Source organism: Coturnix japonica, chromosome 4 (assembly GCF_001577835.2).
Source record: "Coturnix japonica isolate 7356 chromosome 4, Coturnix japonica 2.1, whole genome shotgun sequence".
Taxonomy (NCBI): domain Eukaryota; kingdom Metazoa; phylum Chordata; class Aves; order Galliformes; family Phasianidae; genus Coturnix; species Coturnix japonica.
In genome coordinates this window covers 61,010,236-61,035,465 of record NC_029519.1, presented here as the reverse complement: position 1 = coordinate 61,035,465, position 25,230 = coordinate 61,010,236, and the positions used below count along the sequence as shown (strand labels likewise).

Genomic DNA, 25,230 nt, shown 5'->3' with positions numbered 1-25,230 from the left:
GAAGAGCATCAGGGGGTGTTGTTTTGGAGCTGTTCTGACCCCTTCCGGCGCATAGAATGAGCGGAGCGTTGTACCGGGGGTCACCGCGGAAATCCGGTGTCTGCGGGCGGGCAGCGTGAAATAGAACGCGGAGAGAGCGGTGAGCGGCAGCGGGCTGCGATGGGACTGAGGTCTGTGTTCTGATGGAGTGAGTCCAGCCCTGGCTCTATGGCTCTCACCGGCAGGACGGTCTCGTGGTGGGTCCGGCTGCGCCGACCGTGCCCTGCGGCTGCTCTTCGGGGTCCTGCGGTCTGGCTGCCTACGGGGCTCGCGGCCTGTCAGCGCTTCTACAGCGGCCGAGACAAGGTGAGCCCCCTTCCTTCCTTTCCTGGCAATGCCACCTTTCCTTAAAGCGTTTTATTACCTTGACTGAGTAACACTAACAGAAAGAGAAGTTAGTGCTGGACCGCTCTGTGTGTGAACTAAGAAATTAAGGAAGTCAGGTGTTTTCTACTTATTATTATTATTACTATTATTATTATTATTATTATTATTATTATTATTATTATTATTATTATTATTATTATTATTATTATTATTATTAATTTTATTTAGCCAAGACACACTGCTTACGGTTGTCTGTGTGCTCTTCATTATATAATTGGCACTGCTGTCTTAATGTCAGGTAATGCCACAGAGTTCTTCCTTTGAAGGAATGCTGCCTTAAGCTTTATAGTCCCCCCAGGTATTGTCTTAATAACAATATTGTCTTAAGTAATTTAACAAACCTAAACTGTTTTAAGCATTTTCCAAGTGCCTGTGTTTATAAGAATGTAATGATTTTCACAATGCTTTGCTTTATACTCGCTGATTTTGGGTCATAGCAAGTATATATACTTCCGTGTCTAAAAGAAAATACTAACATTTTGATCACTGGCAACCATTTAGGGTTTTATAACTATGCTTCTTCTAGAGAAAAGAATTATTTCTCTTTTAAAGACTTTGTACACAGAGGCTGTATCTGTGGTCTGTGAAAAGAAACTTTCTGTTTTTCAGGAAAAAATAGATATGTCAGCATATCCTGTTGAAAGCATAAGGAACTTCAGTATTATAGCTCATGTAGATCATGGCAAAAGTACGCTAGCAGACAGATTGCTGGAAATTACAGGTAAGTGTTCTCTTTTCATCTATATACTACCTTTTATAGGTGTAGATTACTTAACTTTCTAATCTCTTTGCTCTTTTGCTGCTAGGTTGCTTCTAGGCTTCCATTTGTGCTGCGTTACAGGTGTTAATATGTTTTCTTATTCATGTTGAAATCTGGCAGTAAGTAGAGTTAAGTAACTGTGTAATACCCTCAATAAAGGAATGTATTTTGGAAACAGTAAATAGTGCATGTTTGAGGCCTACTGCCAGTTTCTGGTACGGACAGAAAGGGCTGTCATGACCTAGAAATTCTGGACAGAATACTTTACAAGAGTGTGATTGAAATGGAAGGACCTCAACTATTTTTATGTATGAGGAGGTAATAGTTTATGCTCCTCTTCTGAGCAAACTATATAGAACTGCCTTTCATGGTGGTGAAGATTGCTGCTACTGAAACTGATATAGTGCTGCACAGTAAATTTTAGAAATCTTCAGCTCTGTTTTGATATAGCAGGTGAAAGAATGCTCAGGTGAGTTTTATGGATTCTCAGTTGCTTTGTGGATTTGCTCTTTCCTTTATCCTAAAATGTTAGCAAAGTTGTGCTACTTTCTTCTTCAAAGGTATTTCTCATCCTCTAGATCTTTGTCTTCAATGTTTTCATTTTTGTGTTGTTGAAAGTAAAGTAGAAGTGATGCAGAAATGCTCAAGGATCTTCAAAGTTACAGCAAATTGGGGAAATTAGGAGTCAATTTCATCTGGAAGTGAGAGACACAGATTACCTTAGTGGGCTCCCTGTAGCAACCTGTAAAGCAACTTCTGTGTCTTCCAAGTAGAGGCCAATTTCAGAGCAGAGCTTAACTTCACTACTCGGAAATACCCGTTGGAAGGGTTTTGTTTTTTTCTTTAAAGGAATAAGCAAAACAAAACCTGATGAGAAGCTTTTGATCAAAGTTATTCTTTGTTATTACCTTCTGATTTTCAGTATGGGCAGTTTTACCTGATGCTTGTGATAGAATGGAGTTTTGAATTCAGGTCTGTCAAACAAAAAAACAATAAAGATAATGTTCTTTTTGCCCTTGAGACTGGTGCTGGTTGGAACCATGGAGCTGTTCTCCACTGATAAGTGTTGAAGTTTCTTTAAATGTCAGAATAATTTTGGAACTTTTGGATCATTAATTTGTGGTTTGTATTATTTAGGAAAGTGTCTTCTGTAACATCATAGACAAAAGCCCATTTAAAAAATGTTAGAGTTGAAGCATAAATTTATTTTCAAGTGAACATTTGCTTTAATCAAGTGGAAGAACTTCATTTGCAGGTGTAAGTCACATTTTCTGCTCATTTGTATTTGGGGAGCTAATATTCTAAATGAGGTAATACAACCTTTTTTTTTTTTAATCTTAGGAACAATTGCTAAAACTGACCGTAACAAACAAGTGCTGGATAAACTGCAAGTGGAACGTGAAAGGGGAATTACAGTTAAAGCACAATCTGCATCTCTTTTTTACAATTACAAAGGAGTAAACTACCTCTTAAATCTTATTGACACACCAGTAAGTTAAGTACAAAGGGGGTGTTTTGGTCACGCAAAGCTACGTCTTTATATTTAGAAATCTGCTGAGTGCTATTGATGACTTCTTGTGTTTAGTCAATGCATTCTTTCCTTTTATTTAATTTATTTTGGCAAGAATTGTGTTTTGGATGAACAGATATGCAAACAACCATCATAATGTAGATATCTTTGCAAAGGACTTCAGAAATATGTGAAATTATGAATATTATTTTTCTCCACAGGGTCATGTAGATTTTAACTATGAAGTTTCACGGTCACTGTCTGCCTGCCAAGGTGTCCTTCTTGTAGTGGATGCAAATGAGGTGCAGTTCTTAATTGTTGTGTTCTCCTTGAAATTTCAGTATTTTCTTTAAGCAAGCTAGAGAGGAGTTTTAACTTTTCCATTAATATTTTTGCAGTAGTCTAGCTCCATAAATGTATTAGTGTTTCAGAAGACATAATGGGAGTTTAACAACAACAAAAAAAAAGCCACAGGCAAATGCTTGCCTTTTAATAGATACTGTGGAGCCATACCATAGAAACAGAAGTAATGAAGAGTCAGATGATGCTTTCTGTGTTGCATGAACTTTGTAAGTGGCAATCTGGAGAATTTACAGCTGCTTCAGTGTATGCTTTTGGTTACCTTCATTTTCTTGTTGGAGTTAAATAAGGATTCATTCTCAGAGTACTTGGATGATAATTTTCTCTATGATGTGTAATTTACCTAAAAAGAAACAAGAGGATCCCGTGTTAATTTCTTTGATGCATGTTTTCTAGGGTATTCAGGCTCAAACAGTGGCAAACTTCTATCTTGCTTTTGAAGCACAACTTGAAATAATTCCCGTCATAAACAAGGTAATGAGATTGTAGTGTTTGAAATTAAATAGTTGAGTTGTATAAATATATAGATTACTAAGAAATAGGAGCACAGAATGAAAAATTAACAAGTATATAACAGCAGCTTGTTGTCCTTAATATTTTAATAATTGCTGGGAAATCCTGTTTTTCATTAAGTACATGTTGAAGCAGTTTTGTAAGCAACATTGAAAAATTATTTGTGGAATACTGTGGAATTTGTGGAACGAAGCACTGTATAAAAATGTATTGATATCTGAACCATTTTTCTTTCTCCTTTTTAGTTTTTATTCTGGGGGATATTCAAGTGGGTTTTTACAAAAGTAACTTTCAAAGTTTTTGCCATGATGGTTGTTAGATTCTTCCACGTGGTTTATTTTGTTGTTAATGGTGACACACAGGAGTAGCAGCTCAATATAAAAAGTGCAGTCTTAATTTAAAAAGAAAAAGTCATATTGTTTTTTTTACAATTTTTGTAATCTCTGTGATTGGAATAACAAGATTAATACTTAGTTTAAATGGAGTTATATATTGTGCTTAATATCCTACCATAAATAGCTTAGGTAGCATTTGTACTTTCAAAGTACTTTGTAAAAAAGTATTTTGTAAAAAAGGAAGGTTTTTTCTAAAATAATTGATTGGAATTTTATAGTAATAGCCTGTAATTTAATTTATGAATTTGTTTCCACTTAATAGCTGAACTTGTTTTAGACTTGTGAAGAACCCTTTCATGTCCAATTTTCTGTAAATTATTTGCACTAAGGCAGAGTATTGAAACATTCTTGATACATATTGTTTCCTAAAAATGTTTAGTATTTATGAGTAAAGATGTAAGGAATCTTTCACTTGTACATTTGGGAGCTACAGTTCTGGATCATACGTAAGATGTCACTGCCTGTACATTTAGCAGTTTGTTGTTTTGCAGATTGACTTAAAGAATGCAGACCCTGAAAGAGTTGAAAAACAGCTTGAGAAGCTGTTTGATATCCCTGTTGATGAATGTATAAGGGTAAGATCTATTCAAGTTTTATAATGTGGCTCATAGTATACAAAGCAGATGCAGGTATACAAATCTTTCATTAGCTACATAATAAATCAGCAGGGTGTTGTCTGTCTGTTTTTGTATTATATATTGTATGAATTCCATTAGATCTTGTCTCCTGAAAAACCAGACAGATAAAAATAATTCTGAGATAAAAATTGTAATGTGTGATGAATGGCAACATATAAAATGTTTTCTACATGTGGATCCTCTAAATTATTTTCATTTTTACCTTAACAAAAACTTCCATTCAGGAGGAGAAAACATGTAACAGGGGTATTTACAATCAAATTAGCTTTTCATAGTAGTGAGTATTTATATAGATAATGTTCTTTCCTGCCACCAAAACTATTGTTAGAGAAGGTGATGCTTTAATAGATATTGAATGAGTGTAAGACAGATGTCTTATAAAATTGTTGTTGGGCTTATTTTAGATTTCTGCTAAACAAGGGACGAATATTGAAAAAGTTCTTGAGAAGGTCATTGAGAAGATTCCACCGTAAGTTATTAATTTTACTTATTAAGGCTTGTAAGGAAATCTAGGAAACCATGAGTTGCTTTTATACAGTACCTTGGCAGTAATTTTGTGCTTGATATGCATCTGATTGTAAGTCAATAGTTTCTAAAGAAACATGGGGTAAATCTAGTTTCTAAGCTGAAAAAGTTAGCTTTAAATTGCAAAGCAGAGAAAGTGACCTGTCAGGTTTGATATCTTTAAAATAAGTCAGAGCTGGAATTCTTAAAATGATAATGAATATCAGTAGAGAAGAATTCTTTGTTCTTAAGAAGTGGAGAAGGAAAATGAATTCAGTCTGAAATGAAAAAAGTGGGGTGAGCTCCTAGACTGATATTTTTGTGAGTATATAGCTTCCACTTAGATATAAAGCATGGGGTTGCTCATTCATTCAATATTGACTAGAAAACACTCTGCTAATTGTTTTAATAATTGTCTTAAATCTTTTGTGCTAGACCTCAATTTAATACTACTGATCCCTTGAAAGCCTTAGTATTCGACTCCACCTTTGACCACTACCGAGGTGTCATAGCAAACATTGCAATTTTTGGTGGGGAGATTCAGAAAGGGCATAAGATTGTGTCTGCGTATTCAAATAAAAGATATGAAGTTAATGAAGTAGGAATTCTGACTCCGGATGAACAACCAACACATAAACTGTAAGTAAAACATTTCTTTCAGTTGAAGAAATGATAAATTGATGTAAGATTCCAAATCTGTTTCTCTTCCTTTTTTTGATTGATTGTGTGGTAGAGGCTGTTTTGTTTTGTTTTGTTTTGTTTTTGTGGATTATTATTATGCATCGTAATGATTATTTGTAATTGAGTGCTCAGTGTCATGCTGAGACAGAAGCTTTAGGGAGTGCTTTTTGTACACAGCTGGTGGGAGGGAGTCATTTTATCAATGTGTACATAGTATATGAAACATCCGGACAGCTAGTTCTTAAGACTAGCTTTTGATATTCAGCTGTCCAATTTATTTCTAGGAACTACCTTGTTTGAGAGTGGAAGGGAATGGGGCTTCATCTTAGTTATTGCTGCAGCATATTTTGAGGGTGGAAAATATTTAAGTCCGTGGTCCGTGAATGCAACAGCTTCCAGAAACTGTCTCATCATGGCAGCAGTGGGAAGAAAATCAGGTACACCAGAATTAGTGAAGAGGCATTATCAATTTGCATCCAAGTGCTTTTTAATGACTTTTTGGGGAAGTTCTTAAATGAGAGACTACATTACTGTGTGTGGTGGGTTGAATCCAGCTGGTAACTAAATACTCCAAAAGCCACTAGCTTACTCATCTGACATCAGTGGAGTGTGGGAGAGAATCAGAAGAACAAAAGTAAGGGAAAACTCATGGTTGAGATAAAGACTGTTTAACAAGTGTAGGAAAAAAGAGGGGGGGAAAGAATGATGCAAAGGCACTCATCCACCAACACCTACTATCAGTCTGGTATCCAGCCAGTGTATGAGCAGCATCTACCTTAAAGAGATGACACATTTCTTTTATTGCTGAGGGTGATATTATGTGGCATGAAATATGCCTTTGGTCAGTTTGGGTCTGCTGACATGCCTGTGATAGCTGCAAGCCTGTAGCCTCTTTGCTGAGAGGGGCGGAGAGAGAAATGGAGAAAGCCTTCATGCTGTGCAAGCACTATTCAGCTTAAACAGTGGTGTGGTATTAACACCATTTTGTTACAAATCCAAAATGTGTCTCTTATATCAGGCTGCTGTGAAGCACATTAACTCCATCCCAGCCAAAACTAGTACACTACTACTAATTTCATCTACCACAGTTTCCTCTCCTAACAGTATAATGTACTGAGAGGGTATTTATTTTTGTTGTTTCTCCTATTTAACAAATGAAAGTTGCTGTGGTGGTAGCTGAGAACTGTTCTGTCTTCTGTTGTAGATCCTCAACAGTTTCTAGCTCCAGCTTTCAAACCGAGAGTAGCACAATATTAAAAATCCAGAGCTGTCTGTGCTACTTAACTGTAACTAAACTAGTTATGTAAGTCAACAGATGGTTTGTCCCTTAAGACAAAATTATCAGCTCAGAGAAGAAATAGCTTAAATGTGGCTTTTTGGACTGCTTACGGGCTCATGGAGAGGGTGGTTTATTTGAATTTCCAGTTGGGCTAAATGAAGTGGGGGGAAAAACTGGAAATGCGTAATGCCAAGAAGTGTCTGTGTAATACCAATCTTATTCAGGTATGCTGGACAGGTGGGCTACCTGATTGCTGGAATGAAAGAAGTAACAGAAGCCCAAATAGGAGACACGCTGTTTATGTATAAACAGCCAGTGGAGCCTTTGCCTGGCTTTAAGTCAGCGAAGCCAATGGTTTTTGCAGGTGAGGAGAAAACTAACTAAAAGGGAATCACTTTTTTCAAATAGCAGGAGCGGGAGAAGTATTAGAGCTTTTAAAATGTATTTAAGAGTTGTGAAGATTAGAGTTTCACTAAAATTAAGCTACAGAGGCACATGCCATTTATATAGCTCTTTATAACAGCTGGCAAGATTGTTGCAGGCTGCTTTTAGATGACTTCAAGTCCAAGGTGTATTTCTAGCCAATAATACTCCTTCTAGTACCTTTAACTCTTCATATCTGGGAAAGAAAGATTAATGATTTCAAAAATGAAGTCCTTTTTTCTTCTTTGAATTCTTCTCCTTGATAACCAGTGATTTTCATGCTTATTAATGATTAGTTCTGTTAGACTGTTGCTGCCACCTTTAGTAAACTACTAAACATGCTATGGAAGACAGCTTTAGAAAGAAAGAAATTCTGTTATTCACTTTTTAGATTTGTTGTGAGAGAACTTTCTTAATCTGAGTTGTGGATATTATGCTGCCATTGAATGTAGAAGGGAAAAATGTAATCTTGTAAGCAATGTGGATTTCTTTTCTTTGTGCATGCATGTGTGTTGCTTCCTGTACATTATTGCAGCACAGTGATGTGAAAAGTGGAACTTATTTCAAGTAGTAATTATACATACAACTGCTTTTATTCATTTCTTCCATTCATTTAAAAATTACAGGAATAATAGCAACTTAGATATAGCACTTTTTTTCCTTCCTGTGCACTCTTATCTGCTGAAGGAGTATCTCAGTGAGGTTTGTCTGCTTATTTATTAATGCTTAAATTGTATGGCTACACTGTACACCTGCACTAAAATGGTTATACTCACTAGTATATTAAGTATATTATACTCACTAGTAGCTATGAAGAAGTAGATGAGTACAGTATGTCTACTATTATGACTTGAATATTAACTGCTGTTTTTCTGGTTTTTTGTTTGTTTGGTTTTTTGTTTTTTTTTTTACCTTTATAAGATTTTAGAAAAAAAAATTGATTTTCAGATTGAAAGAGTCAAATTTCTAGTTGTAACAGAAAGCAAGCTATTAAGCTATTTCTGGTTTTTATTATTGTTACCATTTAATACTGCTCACATTATAAAGGTAAGTATATAGTAAATCAAGCTCCATCAAAAAATCTCTATGTAATATGTTTTGACAGGCATGTATCCTGTAGATCAAACAGAATATAATAATCTTAAAAGTGCTTTGGAAAGGCTGACATTGAACGATTCCAGTGTGACTGTTCATCGTGACAGTAGCCTTGCTTTAGGAGCTGGATGGAGGTGAGGCTTTTATACTATTTTTATATGTCCATTGAAAATTTTAATTGAAATTATTTCAAGATTAAGAGCTTTAATTCAATCTAATGATAGGTCAAGATGAAAAGTGTTTTATTTTCTTTTGTTCTGTATTTACGTAGATTGTGCAATTTGATGTGATTGATATTTTTTGGCTTTTAGACTTCCATTCTGTTATGAATATATATATATATTTCTGAATATGAGCCAGCAGTGTGCCCAGATGGCCAAGAAGGCCAGCAGCATCCTGGCTCGTATCAGGAATAGTGTGGTGAGCAGTACTAGGGAAGTCATCCTGCCCCTGTACTCGTCATTGGTGAGGCCTCACCAAGTACTGTGTTCAGTACAGGAAAGACATGGAGGTACTGGAGCAGGTCCAGAGAAGGGCTATGAGGCTTGTGAAGGGCTTGGGAAATCAACTCTATGAGGAGAGGCTAAGGAAGCTGAGGCTGTATAGTCTGGGGAAAAGGAGGCTGAGGGGAGACCTTATTGCTCTTCCAGTATCTGAAAGGTGCTTACAGTGAGAGTGGTGCAAGTCTCTTCTCACTGGTGACAGGTGATAGGACAAGGGGAAATGGCCTCAAGTTGCGCCAAGGTAAGTTTAGGTTGGATGTTAGCCAACACTTTTTTACAGAAAGGGTAGTTAGGTAATGGAATAGGATCCCCAGGGAGGTGGTTGAGTCACTGTCCCTGGATGTGTTTAAGAACCATTTGGATGTGGTGCTCAGGGATATGATTTAGCAGAAGGTTGTTAGAGTTAGGGTACAATGGTTAGGCTGTGGCTGGACTTGATGATCTTTGAGGTCTTTTCCAACCTCAGTGATTCTATGATTTTAGAGGTTCTTTGCTGTGTCTGATAATGCCAGACTAGCAGTGTTAACATACTGGAATGACCAACAAATATTTGACCAGTATGATTTTATTTTTTTTTTCTCAGGTTGGGTTTTCTTGGTCTTTTGCATATGGAAGTTTTTAATCAACGTTTGGAGCAAGAATATAACACATCTGTTATTTTGACTGCACCTACTGTTCCATATAAAGCTGTTCTTTCCTCAGCAAAGTTGATAAAGGTATATAAATAGCAATTTAAAAGCCTCCTTTAAAAACACCTACAGTTCTGAAATGTAGAATGGTACATTATTTTATGGTAAGCATCAGAATCACTGATAATCAACTTAAAAATTTCACTTGTGGGTGTTGTACTGCTTATCTGAGACACAAGAAACAAGTTTCCAAGTTTTCAAACAGCGCTTGCTCAGAACAGTGCCTTGCTAGTGGAAGTGAAATATTCACTTGCTTTGATGTGCAGAGATATTGTATGCACACAATAAGAAACATGACTTTCCTTGTGTCTTTACTCCAGAAGGATAACTCCCGCCCCTAAGGGAATGTTAGACTAGAAAAGCTAGACAAGGGAGATGCTTGCAAAGGAATCTAAACCTTCAGAATCCACTTTGACTTGTAAGGGAGCTTGAACCCAAAGTTCTGCTTACAGAAGAATGCCCCCAACATCAAGCTACAGAACACTTGGAACAGGTTTTGTGTTGAAGCTGTGTCTTATGCAAGGGTAAGGAAGTATGTAAGGACATGGAGAAGCCTTATTGGGATAAAGTAATAGGAAATATCCTTGCTCAACAAACAGGAGACAGATGAAAATCCACTGGATAAAATGCTTAAAAAGCAACTAAAGGAAAATTGTGTTGTTGTTGTTGTTTTTCAGGAGTATGGTAATTCAGAGATTACTATTATCAATCCTGCTCAATTTCCTGATAAACATTCAGTATCTGAATATTTGGAGCCAACTGTTCTTGGCACTATTGTAACACCCCAGGAATATATTGGGAAAATAATTGTTTTGTGTCAGGTTGGTATACTGTGGTATGTTGTTTTAGTTTTTGTCACTTGCATTTTTTAAGCTCTACTTATCATACTTCAAAAGATACTAGATAATATAGTAGATAATGGTTGACAATAGTTCTTAATTTTTTTTCAAGGAAGATAAGTATTTGAAATTGTGTATGTAAAGTAAATAGAAAATTACTCCTGCACCACAGAGTCCTCATACTGAAAGTTAGTGTTCTGTCTCAATGGCAATAAAGTACCTGCTTTAGGTATCTAGTTTGTAACTAGTTTTCTTTTCTTGAAAGAAAGGAATCTGAAGCAGGACTCTTAAAATCTTATGGTTTTTTGCATCTGTTTTGTGTGTTACTTATAGAAAATATTCTTATTTGTCTAGGATCGTAGGGCAGTCCAGAAAGAAATGTTGTACATTGATGAACATAGGGTTATGCTAAAATACCTCTTCCCACTGAATGAAATCGTGGTGGATTTTTATGATGCTCTTAAGTCTCTGTCTTCTGGCTATGCAAGGTAAATACATCCTCTCTTTCTTTCTTCCTATTCCCTCTTCCCATGAGGGGAAGAAATGATAAAGTATCAGATAAGGAAGTATGGAAGGGCAAAAAAAAAAAAAAAGAATATTCCTTTATGAGAGTGCTGCAACATTAGTGTTTGATTCCTTTGACACCTGGGATGCCCATCTCTTTATTAAAGGGAACTGTAAGGAATTTCCAAGTGCCGTTTACAAGTATTTGAATAAACTCTTAAAGAGACTGTGTTAAATATGCAGATGTCTAATTTACCTTGCTCAGCAGCAGGTGATGTTTCCTGCTTACTTGGAGACAAAATTTACATAAGTGTTGAGCCCAGTTTTGAATAATTGTGTCATACTTGAGACTTTACAAACTGTGCTCCTATTTTAATAGGAAGTTCAAGTGTTCTATTAAGCGTTCACAAAACCTAAAATTTATGGAACAACAAATGCAGAATACCATAGTCACTAACTTCTCAATTGCTTTTGTTTAGTTTTGATTATGAAGATGCAGGCTACCAGGCAGCAGATCTTATAAAAATGGATATTCTTATAAATGGAAATCCAATTGAAGAACTGGCAACTATCACACACAAGTAGGTTGGCTGCATTCTCTATTCCAAAGGATTAACAAGTATGTTTTCATAGTGAATAAATATGAGCGATAAATGCATGTGGAAACAGCACTGAAAGTTTCACCAAATGACCAGCTTCCAGAGAAGATCTGAAATAGAAAGGCATTTTATAGCAGGAAAGATAAGTGATAATGTTCCTGTGTTAATGTGGAAGGAGGAGATTCAAATATAAATGCAAACTGACAGTCTTTTAAGGTGCTGGAAAAAAAAATTAAGAACTAACCAGTCCAGGAGATGAGCCATGAATTGTTTATGGTATATACTACTAAAAAAGCTGGATAAGATTTATTTTTATGCCTTGAATAGTCCCTATTCTGAACAAGTTTCCTGTTGCCTTGTCTTTAGCTGGAATATGAGGGAAATGTAAATATTTACTGATTGTAATGCTCTCAGAAACTCTTTGCTAAAATGATTGTTTCCATGAGATTCTCAGGAAAATAATGCCTTTCTATTTTCCAGCTCAAGTCTGTGTTAGTCTCCGTTAAATAACTTCATGATCCTTTTTTAGTAATCCTGATACTGACTTTTTTTTCTTTTGACCTTACTCAAACACTGGCTTCTAATTGCAGAAATAAGTCAGTATATAATCTTATCTGTTTCTGTATACTTCTTATACTACTGTTCTGAAACTCTCAAATTTAGAAGGTTGAAATAGGAAAATGAAACTCATACCGTGAGAAAAATAATTGTTCAGGAGCAGAATAAATCTCTACAATATATGGGATTTATAATACATGTTTTTTAATAAGGACGCAGTTCAGCAATTTGACAAATAGAGTGTTTTGCAAATTGGAAAGATCCAAAATAGAGTGGCCAACCTTGTAGAATTATTGCTTTAATGTTAAATGAGGAGAAAAAAAAGAAAAAAGTTTAGATAAAGTTACCTGCTCTCAGTGGTTTATGAAAGTGTCAATTTTATTGGATCTTTTGACCTTTTATCACTCTTGTTTTTCTCCAAGTCTGCAGTATATGCAGACTTGAAATAGTACTGACTTAGTACTGTGTCCAGTTTTGGGCCCCTCACTTCAAGAAAGACATTGAGGCACTGGAACATGTTCAAAGGAGGGCAGCAAAGCTGGTGAAGGGTCTGGAACACAGGCCATTTGAGGAGAGGCTGAAGGAGCTGGGAATGTTCAGCCTGGAGAAGGGGAGGCTCAGGGGAGACCTTATAGCTCTCTATAACTTCCTGAAGGGAGGTTGTAGTGAGCTGGCGGTCGGCCTCTTCTCTCGTGTCATTAGTGATAGGACCAGAGGGAATGCTATGGCTGTAAAATTACTCAGAAAAGCTCCAGTGTGGTAAATTATCATTATATTTATTACAAACATGATTAAAATTTTTATGAAAAATTTTTATGAAAAATTTTTATGAAATTTTATAAATCCCATAAAACTTTTATGAAAGTCTTACTACTTGTTTGTGTGAAATGTGTAATGTACTGATACCTGTCAGTAAAGTCTACATTGTAAAGTTATCATCTGGTCAGTTTAAGAATATAAAAAGATAGAAACTTTTATTAAAATCTTCCTTTCAAACACATTGCTCTGTTGATATATTTTAGGGATTTTATGGCTATTTCTCAAAGGAGTAACTTCTGAAAACTTTCTTTTCCAGTGATAAAGCATATGCTACTGGTAAATTTATGTGTGAGCGTTTAAAAGATGCCATACCAAGACAGCTGTTTGAAATAGCCATCCAGGCTGCTATTGGCAAGAAAATAATCGCCAGAGAAACGTAAGTGAAACTGTTCTTTCCCCCTTCCTTTAATTAAGCTATTTGAAATATGTACTTTAATGTCTTCTCTAGTTCTACATGATGCAATACTTCAAATCTACTGTAAAATATTATTTTTCTTATGTGTCTTCATAGATGTCTATGAAAAAAAAAACACCATGATTTCTAGCAGTTACTGTAAGGACTTAATGTAAAATTAATTGGAAAGAAAGCATTTTATTTCGAATTGCCTATGATCATCAGGAGATGAAGTAACTTTCTTTGGCAGAGTCATTCAAAAAGTCCATCGCTACCACAAAAGCATATAAACAAAATGAACCAAACAAAAAAACCAAACCCTCTTGAACTGTGTGGTACTGCAAAGGAAAAGCGCAAGCTGAGCAAGTACAGCTATTTCTTAGCAGCACACACTTCTTGTAAGGCAAATTTCTTCCTTCGTTGTCTTATTTCACATCATGTTTTTGCTGTTTTAAATTACATTTAAATTGTGGTAATTAGAAGTGGGGATTCAAGCAAAGATGCTGTAGGACTTTGTTTGTGTGCTGTGTAGGCACGTATGAAGTGTGAATGCTGTAAATCATAACAGTCAGATAAAAGACAATATTTTTAACCTTTATGTGTTAAGAAATGTAAATTAACATCTTGAAAATGCTTTAAACATTATCTTCTGTCTACCATATATGCAGATGTCGTAATTCCATTCCTTTTTAAAAACGTAGCAGAAAAACAGCATTTTGACAACTCACTGTTTGGCTTTACTATTGAAGTTGCTTTACTGTGTTAATATGTATGGTATTCTATTTTACAGATTGAAAGCTTACAGGAAAAATGTTGTGGCAAAATGTGTAGGTATTTTATTATTATTCCAATGCATGTAAACCTAAGAGTCTTGCAACTGTGATAAATCTGTGTTTGGTGGCCCTGCTAGGCAGGGGGGTTGGAACTACATGATCCTTGAGGTCCCTTCCAACCTGGGTCATTCTGTGATCTATCTTTCCTTAGAAATCCCCATGAAGAGATCTGTTCTGCTTGTGCTCTAGAATGTCAGTGGAATATTAACAGACACTTTTAAACTTTTACTTTTAAATTCAACTTGTGTAACCTTCGATTGGTACTTGCAGTAGATCAGAAACATTGGTGACTTCTTCAAAGTGTATACTTTGTGTTCACACCTGTCTACTTAACATCTCATAATATTTGTAGACATAAATGTGTGCACACATTCTTATTATGTAATTTAGTGAATTTCCTAGTTTTTTCTTAGGTGATTTAAGTATAGTAAAGCAGTACCTCAGACTGATTGCAATTAGATTTTTACTCTGGGATCAGTTAAGAAATCAGGAGGAGGCCTTAAATATTAATAGTTGACTGTCAGCAAGGCTGAATAAAGCTATAAGGAAAAACACAATGTGTTTTTAACTTCTTAGCTAAAGTTAACATGTTGAGGAAATTAAACAAGTGTCCCTTTCTTATAGCTATTAAGAATTCTTCTGATAGGAACCTAGGTTGGATGGTATCCCATCATAATATAGGAAGTTGCTTAATTTGGATGTAAACAGCTAGTGGTAGCCAAGATGCTACAGGGTATCTGAGCTGACATTCTGTTGCTATTCCAGTAAGATTTGAATAGCCCATAGCATAGTACAGTTCTATCCTGATGTCATCCAGGCTTACATAAGAATATTATATAGAGTATGTAATCTACCTTTAATTGTCTGAATGAAAGTGCTCACTTGCTCCCATTCTTTTTAACTACTGCTGCCTTAAGATAACTATTGAGAGTATAAGGTGATATTTTATAATGTAGCTAGCCTTTCTGATTAGTTTTAAGCCCTTGTGTTTATTAAACATTGTAACTTAAAATATTTTTTCCTTTCATAGTATGGTGGAGACATTACAAGAAGAATGAAGCTTTTAAAAAGACAGGCAGAAGGGAAGAGGCTGATGAGAAAAATTGGCAATGTGGAAGTACCAAGAGATGCCTTTATACGTGTTTTAAAGAGACAGCCTGAGAAATAAGTTAGTGGTATGCAGCAGATTATTCTCTTGAGTTAATTAACTTGAGTTAGTGTATAATAATTTATCACTGTGAGAGGGAACATCTGACTTATTTTAAGTGGGAATACAAATTGAAAGGATTTTCTATTTAAATTATGTTTGTACATTATAATGAAATTAAAGTTATTTGAATTTAAAAGCTTTTATTATAACTTCACAAGCTAAATACAAAAGCTTGAAAGCTTTAGCATCATGAGAACAGCAACTCTGTCAAAAAGTTTATTAAAATAAAATCCCCTGCCTTAAAGTTGTTTCTAAATCTGATATTTTTTTTTTTTTGTGATAACTGTTCAGACTACTCTGTTTTACTTGCTAAAGTAAAATTCATCAGGAAATAATGACATGAGGAAATCACATCAGGAAAAACTAATTACACATTTCTTGCAAGCAAGATTGATTCAAGTCTTTCATGCTGGTCTACTTAAGTTCAATATATATGAACATGCTAAAAGCTGTTGGCAAGTTCTTTAAAACTGTAGTAAGACAATCTACACAAAGTTTACTTTAGAAAAAGTTTATCATCCTATTATAGTAACAGCGTCACAAAAGCATACTCTTGTCTTTAGATTAATCTGTAAGTGCCAAAACTTGACTTAAATCACCTAGTAAAGCCATTCTTACCCAGATTTCACTGGCCAAGATTTAAGCTAGAATATATAGTTATTTAATTCTTGGCTACTTGTGTTTTTTTATTTGAAAAGATAAGAGTGTAGACCGCACAGAGCAAACTGCATTTGGGTTTTACATATCTACACACAAGAAAATGATCTTACTAAAATAAGAAATTCAACTAGCAGTCTAGTTCAACAGATAACTTCATACTTTGTGTTAAGTCTATACCAACTTCAAACAAATATTTCAGTTAACTTTTTGACAGTAGCAAAATCTGTTTTTATCATTTAAGGCAGCAAATACATATCATAGTTCAGGGTCTGTTTAATGTTATAAACTAATAAGAATTCAGTAAGCATGTCATATAGGCCACCACTTATTTTTTTAAAGCACAAAACAGCAGCAAAACAAGAAATTAACATTTAAATGAAAAACTAAATTCAAGTTAGGCTCTGCCAGTGGATCACAAAAATAATAAAAACCCCTGTGGGTTCTTAGTCTCTTCCTTATACGAACATGACAAAATAATGAGCCTCTCCACTTCACATCAGAAACAAAATGATTTGAAAAGGATAGGTTTAAATTTAAAGTTTTACTTATTCAAAGTAGGAAATAACATTCCTTGTGACAGTTCAATATTGATAGTGATACAGTAAGAGGTAATTATAACAGAGTGGTTAACAGTACACTTTAATACATGATCATTTAAATTTGCAGATTTCACATACCTATAAATTAACCTCTTTCTAGGCATTTAATGACACCATCCAATACAATTAATCAGGAATACCCACAAAGGAACATTTAGATTTCTCCTTATCTATAAAACACAATTACCAAAAATATAAAAACCCTAAAGTAATTTGAAATAATACATGTGAGGAAAAGTGCTATGGCAGACATTTAATGCAAGTAACCAGAGTAAGTTATAACACTTTTAAGAATTGGGTACAGTTTTAGGCACTGTTTCTGTATTTTTATTTGCCTGAATTGTACAGCAGGACTTGAGATGCCCAAACACTGTTTCTATAAGATAAATTTAAGGCAATCAAGTGCAAAAGCTCAGTGTGCATTATGTAAACAGAACATTTCATAGTAGAAATTGTACAGCTATTACAAGTCCATTGTATTTAACAAAGGCCAAAACCATTCTGCCTAGAAATACAAATGCTAAATGTAGTTGCACTAATGGAGGCCACAATTACAGATTATTGGAAATAATCTATCACTTCCTCTAACAGGCAGATGCAATGCATTGCTGTGCTAAAATAAGTGCACTGTCCCACCCCCCTCCAGCCCTATATAACATGCAGTTGACCCACAGGTTTGTTCAGTTCCATTTAGTTACTGTAACAGCCAGAGTTCTACATATTAAAGCAAAATGCACAACACCAAATAGAGAAGGAATGTGAATGTACATATATTGGACCTTTTAAAAAATACAGTACCTAGGATTTCCCATTTTAAACAGTTTTCAGTATATTGCATAGCAGTGAACTCATCTGCTACCTAAAACTGTTGCCGTTGACCCACATGCAGTTCCTCTTGAATTCTTCTCTCAGTTTTCTTTCATACTGTACAGTGGGTCCACGAGTTTATTGTGCACATGCATTAAACCTTGAGGGGAAAGCAACAATGCCTGCTTTACATCATTTTTAAAGATACTTTTTCTACATCTTTCTACCCATACATTTAGAGCTAACATCAAAGTATATATTTTAAATTGTTCACTGAAAAGAGAACAGCTATTCAAAGTAGTTTAAAATCAAAAGTAATTAAGACAATATATAATATATGTGCTAATTGTGTTTTTTTTCCTGAATCACTTAAATATCATTACAGTCTTCTACTAAACTGAAAGGTGATAGCAATGACCACAGACCAGTTCAAAAGATCTGGAATACTTTCATATCAGGTGTTTAATTGATGAGAGAACTTTTTTGTTTTTAATTAAAAAATGCTTAACAGCAACACATGAAAGAATCTGTTATAACAATCAGATTTACACACAGTAATTTTATAGATTGATTTTCAACGTTCTAGCACAGTGCTATTTTTGTAACCGTGTCCTGGTTCTAGACAAACAAAACCAAGCAGCACAGGAGACTGTTAATGGATATATAGAAGTGAAGTAGTTCAACTATTTCCTATTCAAACAGGTTGGGTTTATGTTAATCACACACAAATCATCCACAGGTGCAACTTGGATGTTTTGTGCCTTTCCCCTCCCCCCTCCCTTTTCCCCTGGAAGATTTTGAAGTGCAGGGACGATCCATTAAAAAAAGCCATGTTGTTTAGTTTGTTACAACTTAGTAGAAGTGTTACCAATGTATGGCAAAGTTCTCAATCTGCAAAGAGCCCAGTTTAGAACCATACTGAAGATTTGCTTCAACTACTACAAATTTGAGAAATAAGCAAAATTAAAAGCAGAGATTCTTAAAAGCCATAAAAGAAATGTGACACCATGTGGACATTTTAATTGACATCTGTAGCAAAGAATATATAAATACCCTTGCTATATAATGTATCTGGCAGCAAGCACTGTATCCCCTACAGCAAATTAACCTTACAGTCTGAATCATTAAGTCTGCTTAATTCATTTCTGATGCATTCTACAAATCTACCGTTCTTTTCTCCACTAGGTGGGCCATACAGCCATACTAGAAAGCCAACAACACATCGAGAACAGACTGAAGAACCCAGCTCATTTTTGTTTCTGGAGTTAATGACTTGCTGCAGATCTTTGTAAATAAATAATTAAAAAAAACAAACCCCACAGAGAAAAACTTATAAAATCAATGTGACTAAAGCGCAAAGGAAAAGTTTCTTAGATCTTCTAAAGGATAATTCAAGTCAGTAATGTTGTTTCACAAGTTTGGCAGTAAGTGGCAAAACATCAAATCTAAGTTTGATACAAAGGGCATTTTCATTCAAAGAAAAACAGCTACACTGGGTACTGAAGTTAAAACATTCCATTTCCTGTTCTGTTTAAAAAAAAGAAAACAGGAAATGAAAACGAAAATTATCCACTTCCCGGAGGAACAAAAAAATGCTTACAAAAATATTCTCACTGCCATATGTAAAAACAAATATATTTAAAACCTTTTAGTCAACGCGGTTTTGGAAACAGAAACAAAGCTTATTTAAGTGAAGATATGCAAAGTGCTATTCTAGACAGATGCAAAAGCAATTATTTCACATGAAAACTCTTCCTGCCTATTCAGCTTAAGTTAAATAAGTGTTTTAACAGGAGCATGCAGAAATACAGAAGAACTCCCAGTTAACTTCTGTGGAGACTAACTAGTAAATTCAAAGTTACTTTTCTGCTTCCTTCTGTGAGAAAGGAAGGAAAGGGAAAGGCAATCTTCCATCCGTTTTGCAAAAAGAACACTTATAGGATCATTTCAGTTTCTTATTTGTTTCAGAAAGTTAGGGGGGAATAACAAAGGAGAAGAGGGGGTGAAAATTATTCTAGCTTTCAGACAGAGTGGTGATTTGTTATCAAAACTGCATCAAGTTTCACGTGGTACCTTGAGAGTTCTTTTTAAATGGTAAAAAGAACTGTAGTAACTAGGTACCAGAATTAGCAGTCACCAAGAACCAGAAGTCATCCAACCTGGAGATCAAGATAAAGAAATAATCCCAGGTTTTACTAATATTGGTTTCTTCATCAAAAGCAAACAAACAAACCACACAAGTGAATTTCACTGACTTATGATTAGGGAAAATTACACCAGGCAAAACAATTCATCAAGTGTTTAATCAAATGACACTGTACTTTTATATGTAAGGAACACAAGTTACATCTCCCAGCACTTTCCCCACTCGCAATGTAAAAGTTGACATTTAGTATCTCAATTATGTGTTAGCTACATAATGGGCCAGAAGGCCCAGACTTCATATGTTATTTTTAAATACAGCTAACTTGTGATTCAGTGCTCACCTTTAAAGTACTTCACAGTTTTGACTCTTAGTTCTAACGTAGCATCTTCATCACAGACAAAGATAGTACGAGGGTGCTGCTGGAAAGCAGAAACTGTCCACATATGATTGACACCTTCTTCAATAGCTTTGTATAATGCAAAAGCTTTATGTGCACCCGTTATAAGAATCATGACCTGCAAAACAGAAGTCTTTTTACCTTCAGCGCCCACAACACCACAAACTAGTCTTGAAAACAGATACATGCAACTAGAACTAAATAAGTTCTTACTTCTCTAGCATCCATCACTGTACCCACACCAACCGTAAGCGCCATAGTTGGTACTTTAGATAAGTCTCCATCAAAGTATTTAGCATTTGCCAAAATGGTGTCCATTGCTAAAGTCTTTAATCTTGTTCTTGAAGACAAACTCGATCCGGGTTCATTGAATGCAATGTGGCCATCTGGACCAATGCCTTTTCAAAGTTAAAGAAAGCAAATCATTCCAGACCTGCGAGTCAACAAATATCCTCAAACATTGCAAAAGAATTTTAAAAAGTCTTAGGATTCATTCTTTTGTTTCAGTTCCCCATTTTTTCAAACAGAAAAACAAAAGAACAACACTCAAAACTTAAACTACATTATCATCAGAAACTTGGACACCAAGCATTATGCTCTGGTATTTGTACCAATTCTTTGTTAGTCACAAAACTTTTAAGACTATAATAGAAAAAAAACAGTTTTAACTATGTTCTGAAAAATCACAACTAAAGAGTCAGTATGTTTGTTTCAATCACAATTAACCATACAGCATTTTCTCATTACCTCCAACAAACAGATCAATCCCTCCTGCTTCTTCAATTTTCTTTTCAAATGCATCACATTCCACCTGTAAGTCTGGAGCGTTCCCATCAAGGATATGAGCATTATTTGGATCTATGTCAATATGTTTAAAGAAGTTATTCCACATATACGAGTGATAACTCTCTGGATGATTTCTGGGCAGTCCTGAAATCATTTATTTAAAGTCAAATTAACACATTACAAGACTTAATCAGCTTTAAACATAAGACAAACCTGTACTGAGTAGTGCGAGTACTGCTTTGTCTGATTTCATAATTATAATGAGAAGACAGATTCCTGCTGGCATACATCATGTAATGTTTACATGCACTACATAGTCTTTGTGATATGATATACATGAATGATAAAACAACTGTAGTCACAATGCTATGTGACAATTTCCAAACAGTTAACTTAGCCAAGGATTCATTTTGACTAATTAATTACTTGCATTTTAATGATTAAACAAACACTTAAGGCACTTCCAGGCACATTAGTCTAACACAGAAGCTCAAAAATATCACACTAATCACATGCTTTATTAAGATGTTCAACAGTTAATAAGGGGGTGAGGGAAAAACAATTATACTGTGTTCTTGAAAAAATTAGCTCTAGAGCTTACCTACATATTCATCCATGTTGAAAGTCTTCACATATTTGAAAGAGAGATCTCCATTCTTGTGATATTCTATCAGCTTTTTGTAGCATCCCAAAGGCGTACTACCTGTTAAACAAAGTTTTTCCTACTATACTATATATCCACACACTTTCAGCGTATTTAGATCTCTTTATAGGCAGGTTTTACTTTACTGTTTTTCAATATAACTAAAAGAAATTTATTATTTCTCATCTACTTTCCAGTTGCTCCAATCATTTCAAAGCATTTTACAGAGAGACAGCTCCACACTACAAGAGAAATACATTCAAGCATTACCAGAAGTATATTCAGCAAATGCAGTATTTTTAATATGGCATTTGATAGCAATAATGTAAACACAGATCTAGGTTTGCTCAGTTATCAGGCTTTGAATAAAACTTGCCTGTTGGTAGGCCAAGTGTGAAGTATCTTCCTTGAGTGGGCTTGAATTGGATAATACGATTGCAGATGTATTTGGCTGCCCATTCACTTGCTTGATCATAGTCTTCAAGAATGACAAGCCTCATTCTGGCAGCAAAGAACTTGTATGATGAAGTAAACCTGGAGAAAACAATATATATATTTAAATAGAAGTATCATATCAATATCTGTAAAACAGCAGTAAAATTCACCTTTTATTGTTTATTTGGTAACATACTTCATCAGTATAAGAGCTATTTTCATTGAATAAACACACTGCAGTCATGCTGTCCTAGTTCAAACCAGACTGCCCATCAACAAACAAGTCACAGAATCCAAGTGATACATTCCTATCAAAGCACTTAAAACTCTCATTCCAATTAATTTAACATGAAACCCATAAAGCTCAGACAAAATGGAAACAAGTCATCTCGAACATTAGCCTTCCCAGATAGTAATTATTAGAAATGAGAAGTATGTTTGCTTTGTCTCTCAAGTAGAACACTAAGATTAGATCTTGTTCCCTGTGGCCAGCTGAGTGTCAAATGTTTTCAAAAGCAAGATGCAAAATAACCTCACTCACACTCCTATATTCAGATGGAAAGTTGGAAATTAACAATTAAAGCTCCTTTTGCTACTATTCTAACTCCATAAGAATGCTTCTGTATGACTATCAACATGAGGAAAAAAATACATGCGTGTTGCAGACTTAAAACCTCAACACGTTGCAGAAGGACACAAGTGAGGTCATTTTTCTTTACAACCCAACATGAAACAAACTGGAGTAATTAATTCTTTAGAGGCTTTGAGTACAGCTATGCTAACAGAACAGCAAAAGCACACAGGCTTGGCGGATACAACACATGACAGCCTCCTGCATCCAAACAAAACCAGTTTTCCACGGCTCTGTTTGGCAGAGATGCTAACGAGCTACATCCCCGTTCGTACCCAGACACCGCGATGCTAAGGGCTGACGAGCGACCCGAGGACGGGTGACGGTGCTTACTCCAGGCTGGGGTGGAGAGACGGGGAAGCCAAACGCGGACCACCCCCGCCCACAGACCCGGCGCGGGCCCCGCGGCCTCCCCCTCCCGTGTGGCCTGCGGGCACCGCCATACCCCGGGCCCATCCCCTCCCGTCGAACGCGAAAGTCGTGCGGACCCGCTCACCCCCGGCAGACCGCTCAGCACCGCCAGCTGGAAGCAGCCCCCGAACAGCCTCCAGCCGCCGCCCCTCACGCACACACGATCCGGAAGCACCTGGCCAAGAGCGGACGTCGCCGTGCTGCGGGCGGCTCGGCGCATGCGTGGGGTCAGCGGCCTCTGGAGGGCGCAGTATGGACGCCTCGAGGGTGGAGGGTGTTTTCTCTTGGTTCACAGAATCCTTAGAGTCGGAAGGGAGCTCTGAAGGCCACCCAGCCCAACGACCCTGCAATGAGCAGGGGCACCACAACTAGATCAGGCTGCACAGGGTCTGATCCAGCCTTGCCTTGAAAATCACCAGGGATGGGGCATCAAATATATCCTTGGGTAACCTGTTCCAGTGCCTCACCACCCTCACTGTAAAAGATTGTTTCCTTATAACTAATGTTTCTCTAGTCATGCCCTGAGTTTCTGTCAGTGTTGCCAGAAAAGCTTCAGAAAACAACAACAGAGTCTGATTTTCATATGCTATATTACAGTTTTTCCCATAGATTTCTGTTTTTCTTTACCTACATACACCCTAAGGTAAATTGCTTATGTATACAGCAGATTAATACCTTTCTTCTACACACCTACGTACCTATAGATCTAAAATCATCCCCCTATAGTTTTAGGTTGTGAGCCTTTCTTTCCAGTAGTCAACCACACTGTCTGTAACATAAGCTCAGAGTTTAAATGTGTTCTTTTTGGATATAACATTAAGTTAGTTTCTCATGGCTGTCAAGTTGCCTGTAGTATTCTCTCTAAATGAAATCTTTCCCTGTTTCAAGTAGCAGCTGCTTCATAGGCATAAGCGCATGATCCAATGGCGGACCATGCTGCTATACCAACAGCATTATACTCATAAAGAAGCAGAATTACTTCTAGCAACTTTAGTGACGCCAAGTAAGGTATCTGTAGGCAGGCCCATAATCGGATGCAGAATGAAGAGCTGAACTCACCCATCCAGTGAAGGAGGTCTCTATCCAGACAGCACTCCATCACAAGAAGCAGCCTTAGTCCAGCAGATACTTTCCTGGCTGTAGATGGCCCTTATATGAGCCCAGGGTGGCACCACCCTGAGTCCACCCATTCTAGTCATGTGGGGAGCACAGTTGCAAACAATTTGCCTGTGCTCTCTAGGCCAACCACACCCCTTCACCAGGTGCTCTGTTACCAGTTCAAGCCAAGACCTAACAGTTACCCTACATGTAGGATACTCGTGATCTACTCATTTCCCATCAGTGCTCTCAGCTGTAGTTTAAGCTTATTCCCTTTGGAGTACGTGCTTTAGATGTTCTCTATCCCTGTCCTTTCTTGTCTCTTTTCTCTTACCGTGCTCCTTTTGTGGTCTGAATAACTGAGCCTTTCCAGCCCTTACAGGAACAGGGCTAAGCTGAAATGTATGAAGTATGTAGTCTGCCTGACTTTCCCAGGATCTTTTGTGATGTGAAGCTGTTTCGAAAGGTAGAAATAAGAGATGCCATGTACATGCAGTAGTTGTTAAGAAGGAGTGGGAGTGAAAAACAAGGGATTTAAATATGGGTGTTTGTTCAGCATGTTGCCTCATATCTGCCCTATTGTGTAGCCGGACTAAAGAATGGATGGTCTGATTACCACTGTCTGCAAGCCTGCACTTCTAAAATCATAGAATGTCCTGACTTGGAAGAAACCCATAAGGATTATCACATCTAACTCCTGAAAATGCAATCTGCTGAGCATCAGGGTGAGAATAAGGCATCTGTACAAATAGCATTTGTAAGTATCAAGAAACACGTGAGTCCCTAGTGCTAATGAAAATGTTCTCCTTTAGTACTACTGGCATGAAACTGAACTATGGTTTAAAAATTCATGTGTGTTTTCTGGAGATGATAAAAGAAAGCTAAGAAAAATCTTGCTTCGGTGTCTGTGGTCAATGCTTGTAGGGACACAAATGTAACGCTCTGCTTATTTTACATATATTTATCTCTGTCTTCCTTTCTTGTTAACTTTTTCTCACCAAAGTTTTAGAGCAGCTTAAATAAATGTAGTTTTTAATAACGTCTTGTCCTCACCCATAAGTCTTTCAAATATTATCCTTAGATTT

At 36.3% G+C, this 25,230-nt stretch overlaps 2 protein-coding genes across 10 annotated transcripts; one reads left to right on the top strand and one right to left on the bottom strand.

The window, feature by feature from the left end:
- Positions 1–37: 37 nt before the first annotated feature.
- On the top strand, positions 38–19,488 carry GUF1 (GUF1 homolog, GTPase). Of its 3 annotated transcripts, XM_015862440.2 has the most exons (18): positions 38–345; positions 1,036–1,147; positions 2,528–2,676; positions 2,918–2,998; positions 3,453–3,530; positions 4,456–4,539; positions 5,007–5,071; positions 5,542–5,745; positions 7,291–7,430; positions 8,595–8,718; positions 9,671–9,803; positions 10,454–10,597; positions 10,970–11,103; positions 11,599–11,700; positions 13,352–13,471; positions 14,280–14,316; positions 15,353–15,497; positions 18,784–19,488. In XM_015862440.2, the coding sequence occupies exons 1-17, from the start codon at positions 208–210 to the stop codon at positions 15,488–15,490; spliced, it is 1,983 nt and encodes a 660-aa protein (XP_015717926.1). In that variant the 5' UTR covers positions 38–207; the 3' UTR covers positions 15,491–15,497; positions 18,784–19,488. The 3 variants fall into 3 exon arrangements, with proteins under 3 accessions (XP_015717926.1, XP_032300116.1, XP_032300117.1); XM_032444225.1 differs by lacking the exons at positions 10,454–10,597; positions 18,784–19,488 and having other exon boundaries at positions 15,353–15,788; XM_032444226.1 differs by lacking the exons at positions 38–345; positions 1,036–1,147; positions 2,528–2,676; ... (3 more) ...; positions 5,007–5,071; positions 18,784–19,488 and adding an exon at positions 6,072–6,224 and having other exon boundaries at positions 5,581–5,745; positions 15,353–15,788.
- GNPDA2 (glucosamine-6-phosphate deaminase 2) lies at positions 3,166–24,128 on the bottom strand. Of its 7 annotated transcripts, none has more exons than XM_015862443.2 (7): positions 23,125–23,374; positions 21,947–22,104; positions 21,529–21,630; positions 20,889–21,071; positions 20,355–20,539; positions 20,085–20,259; positions 3,166–3,399 (listed from the first exon to the last, which is right to left on the bottom strand). In XM_015862443.2, the coding sequence occupies exons 1-7, from the start codon at positions 23,265–23,267 to the stop codon at positions 3,356–3,358; spliced, it is 990 nt and encodes a 329-aa protein (XP_015717929.2). In that variant the 5' UTR covers positions 23,268–23,374; the 3' UTR covers positions 3,166–3,355. The 7 variants fall into 7 exon arrangements, with proteins under 7 accessions (XP_015717929.2, XP_015717932.1, XP_015717928.2 ...); XM_015862446.2 differs by lacking the exons at positions 3,166–3,399; positions 23,125–23,374 and adding exons at positions 16,448–17,758; positions 24,107–24,128; XM_015862442.2 differs by lacking the exon at positions 3,166–3,399 and adding an exon at positions 16,448–17,758 and having other exon boundaries at positions 23,125–23,369.
- Positions 24,129–25,230: the final 1,102 nt, after the last annotated feature.

Excerpts from the sequence above, each read along its gene's own strand:
- GUF1 (XM_015862440.2), top strand. The coding sequence starts at position 208 with ATGGCTCTCACCGGCAGGACGGTCTCGTGGTGGGTCCGGCTGCGCCGA. Across the intron at positions 8,719-9,670 it reads GCTTTAGGAGCTGGATGGAG|GTTGGGTTTTCTTGGTCTTT; the intron begins GTGAGGCTTTTA and ends TTTTTTTCTCAG. Across the intron at positions 11,701-13,351 it reads CTGGCAACTATCACACACAA|TGATAAAGCATATGCTACTG; the intron begins GTAGGTTGGCTG and ends TTTCTTTTCCAG.
- GNPDA2 (XM_015862442.2), bottom strand. The coding sequence starts at position 23,267 with ATGCGCCGAGCCGCCCGCAGCACGGCGACGTCCGCTCTTGGCCAGGTG. Across the intron at positions 21,631-21,946 it reads CACACTTGGCCTACCAACAG|GTAGTACGCCTTTGGGATGC; the intron begins GCAAGTTTTATT and ends TTTGTTTAACAG. Across the intron at positions 20,260-20,354 it reads CAGTGATGGATGCTAGAGAA|GTCATGATTCTTATAACGGG; the intron begins GTAAGAACTTAT and ends TCTGTTTTGCAG.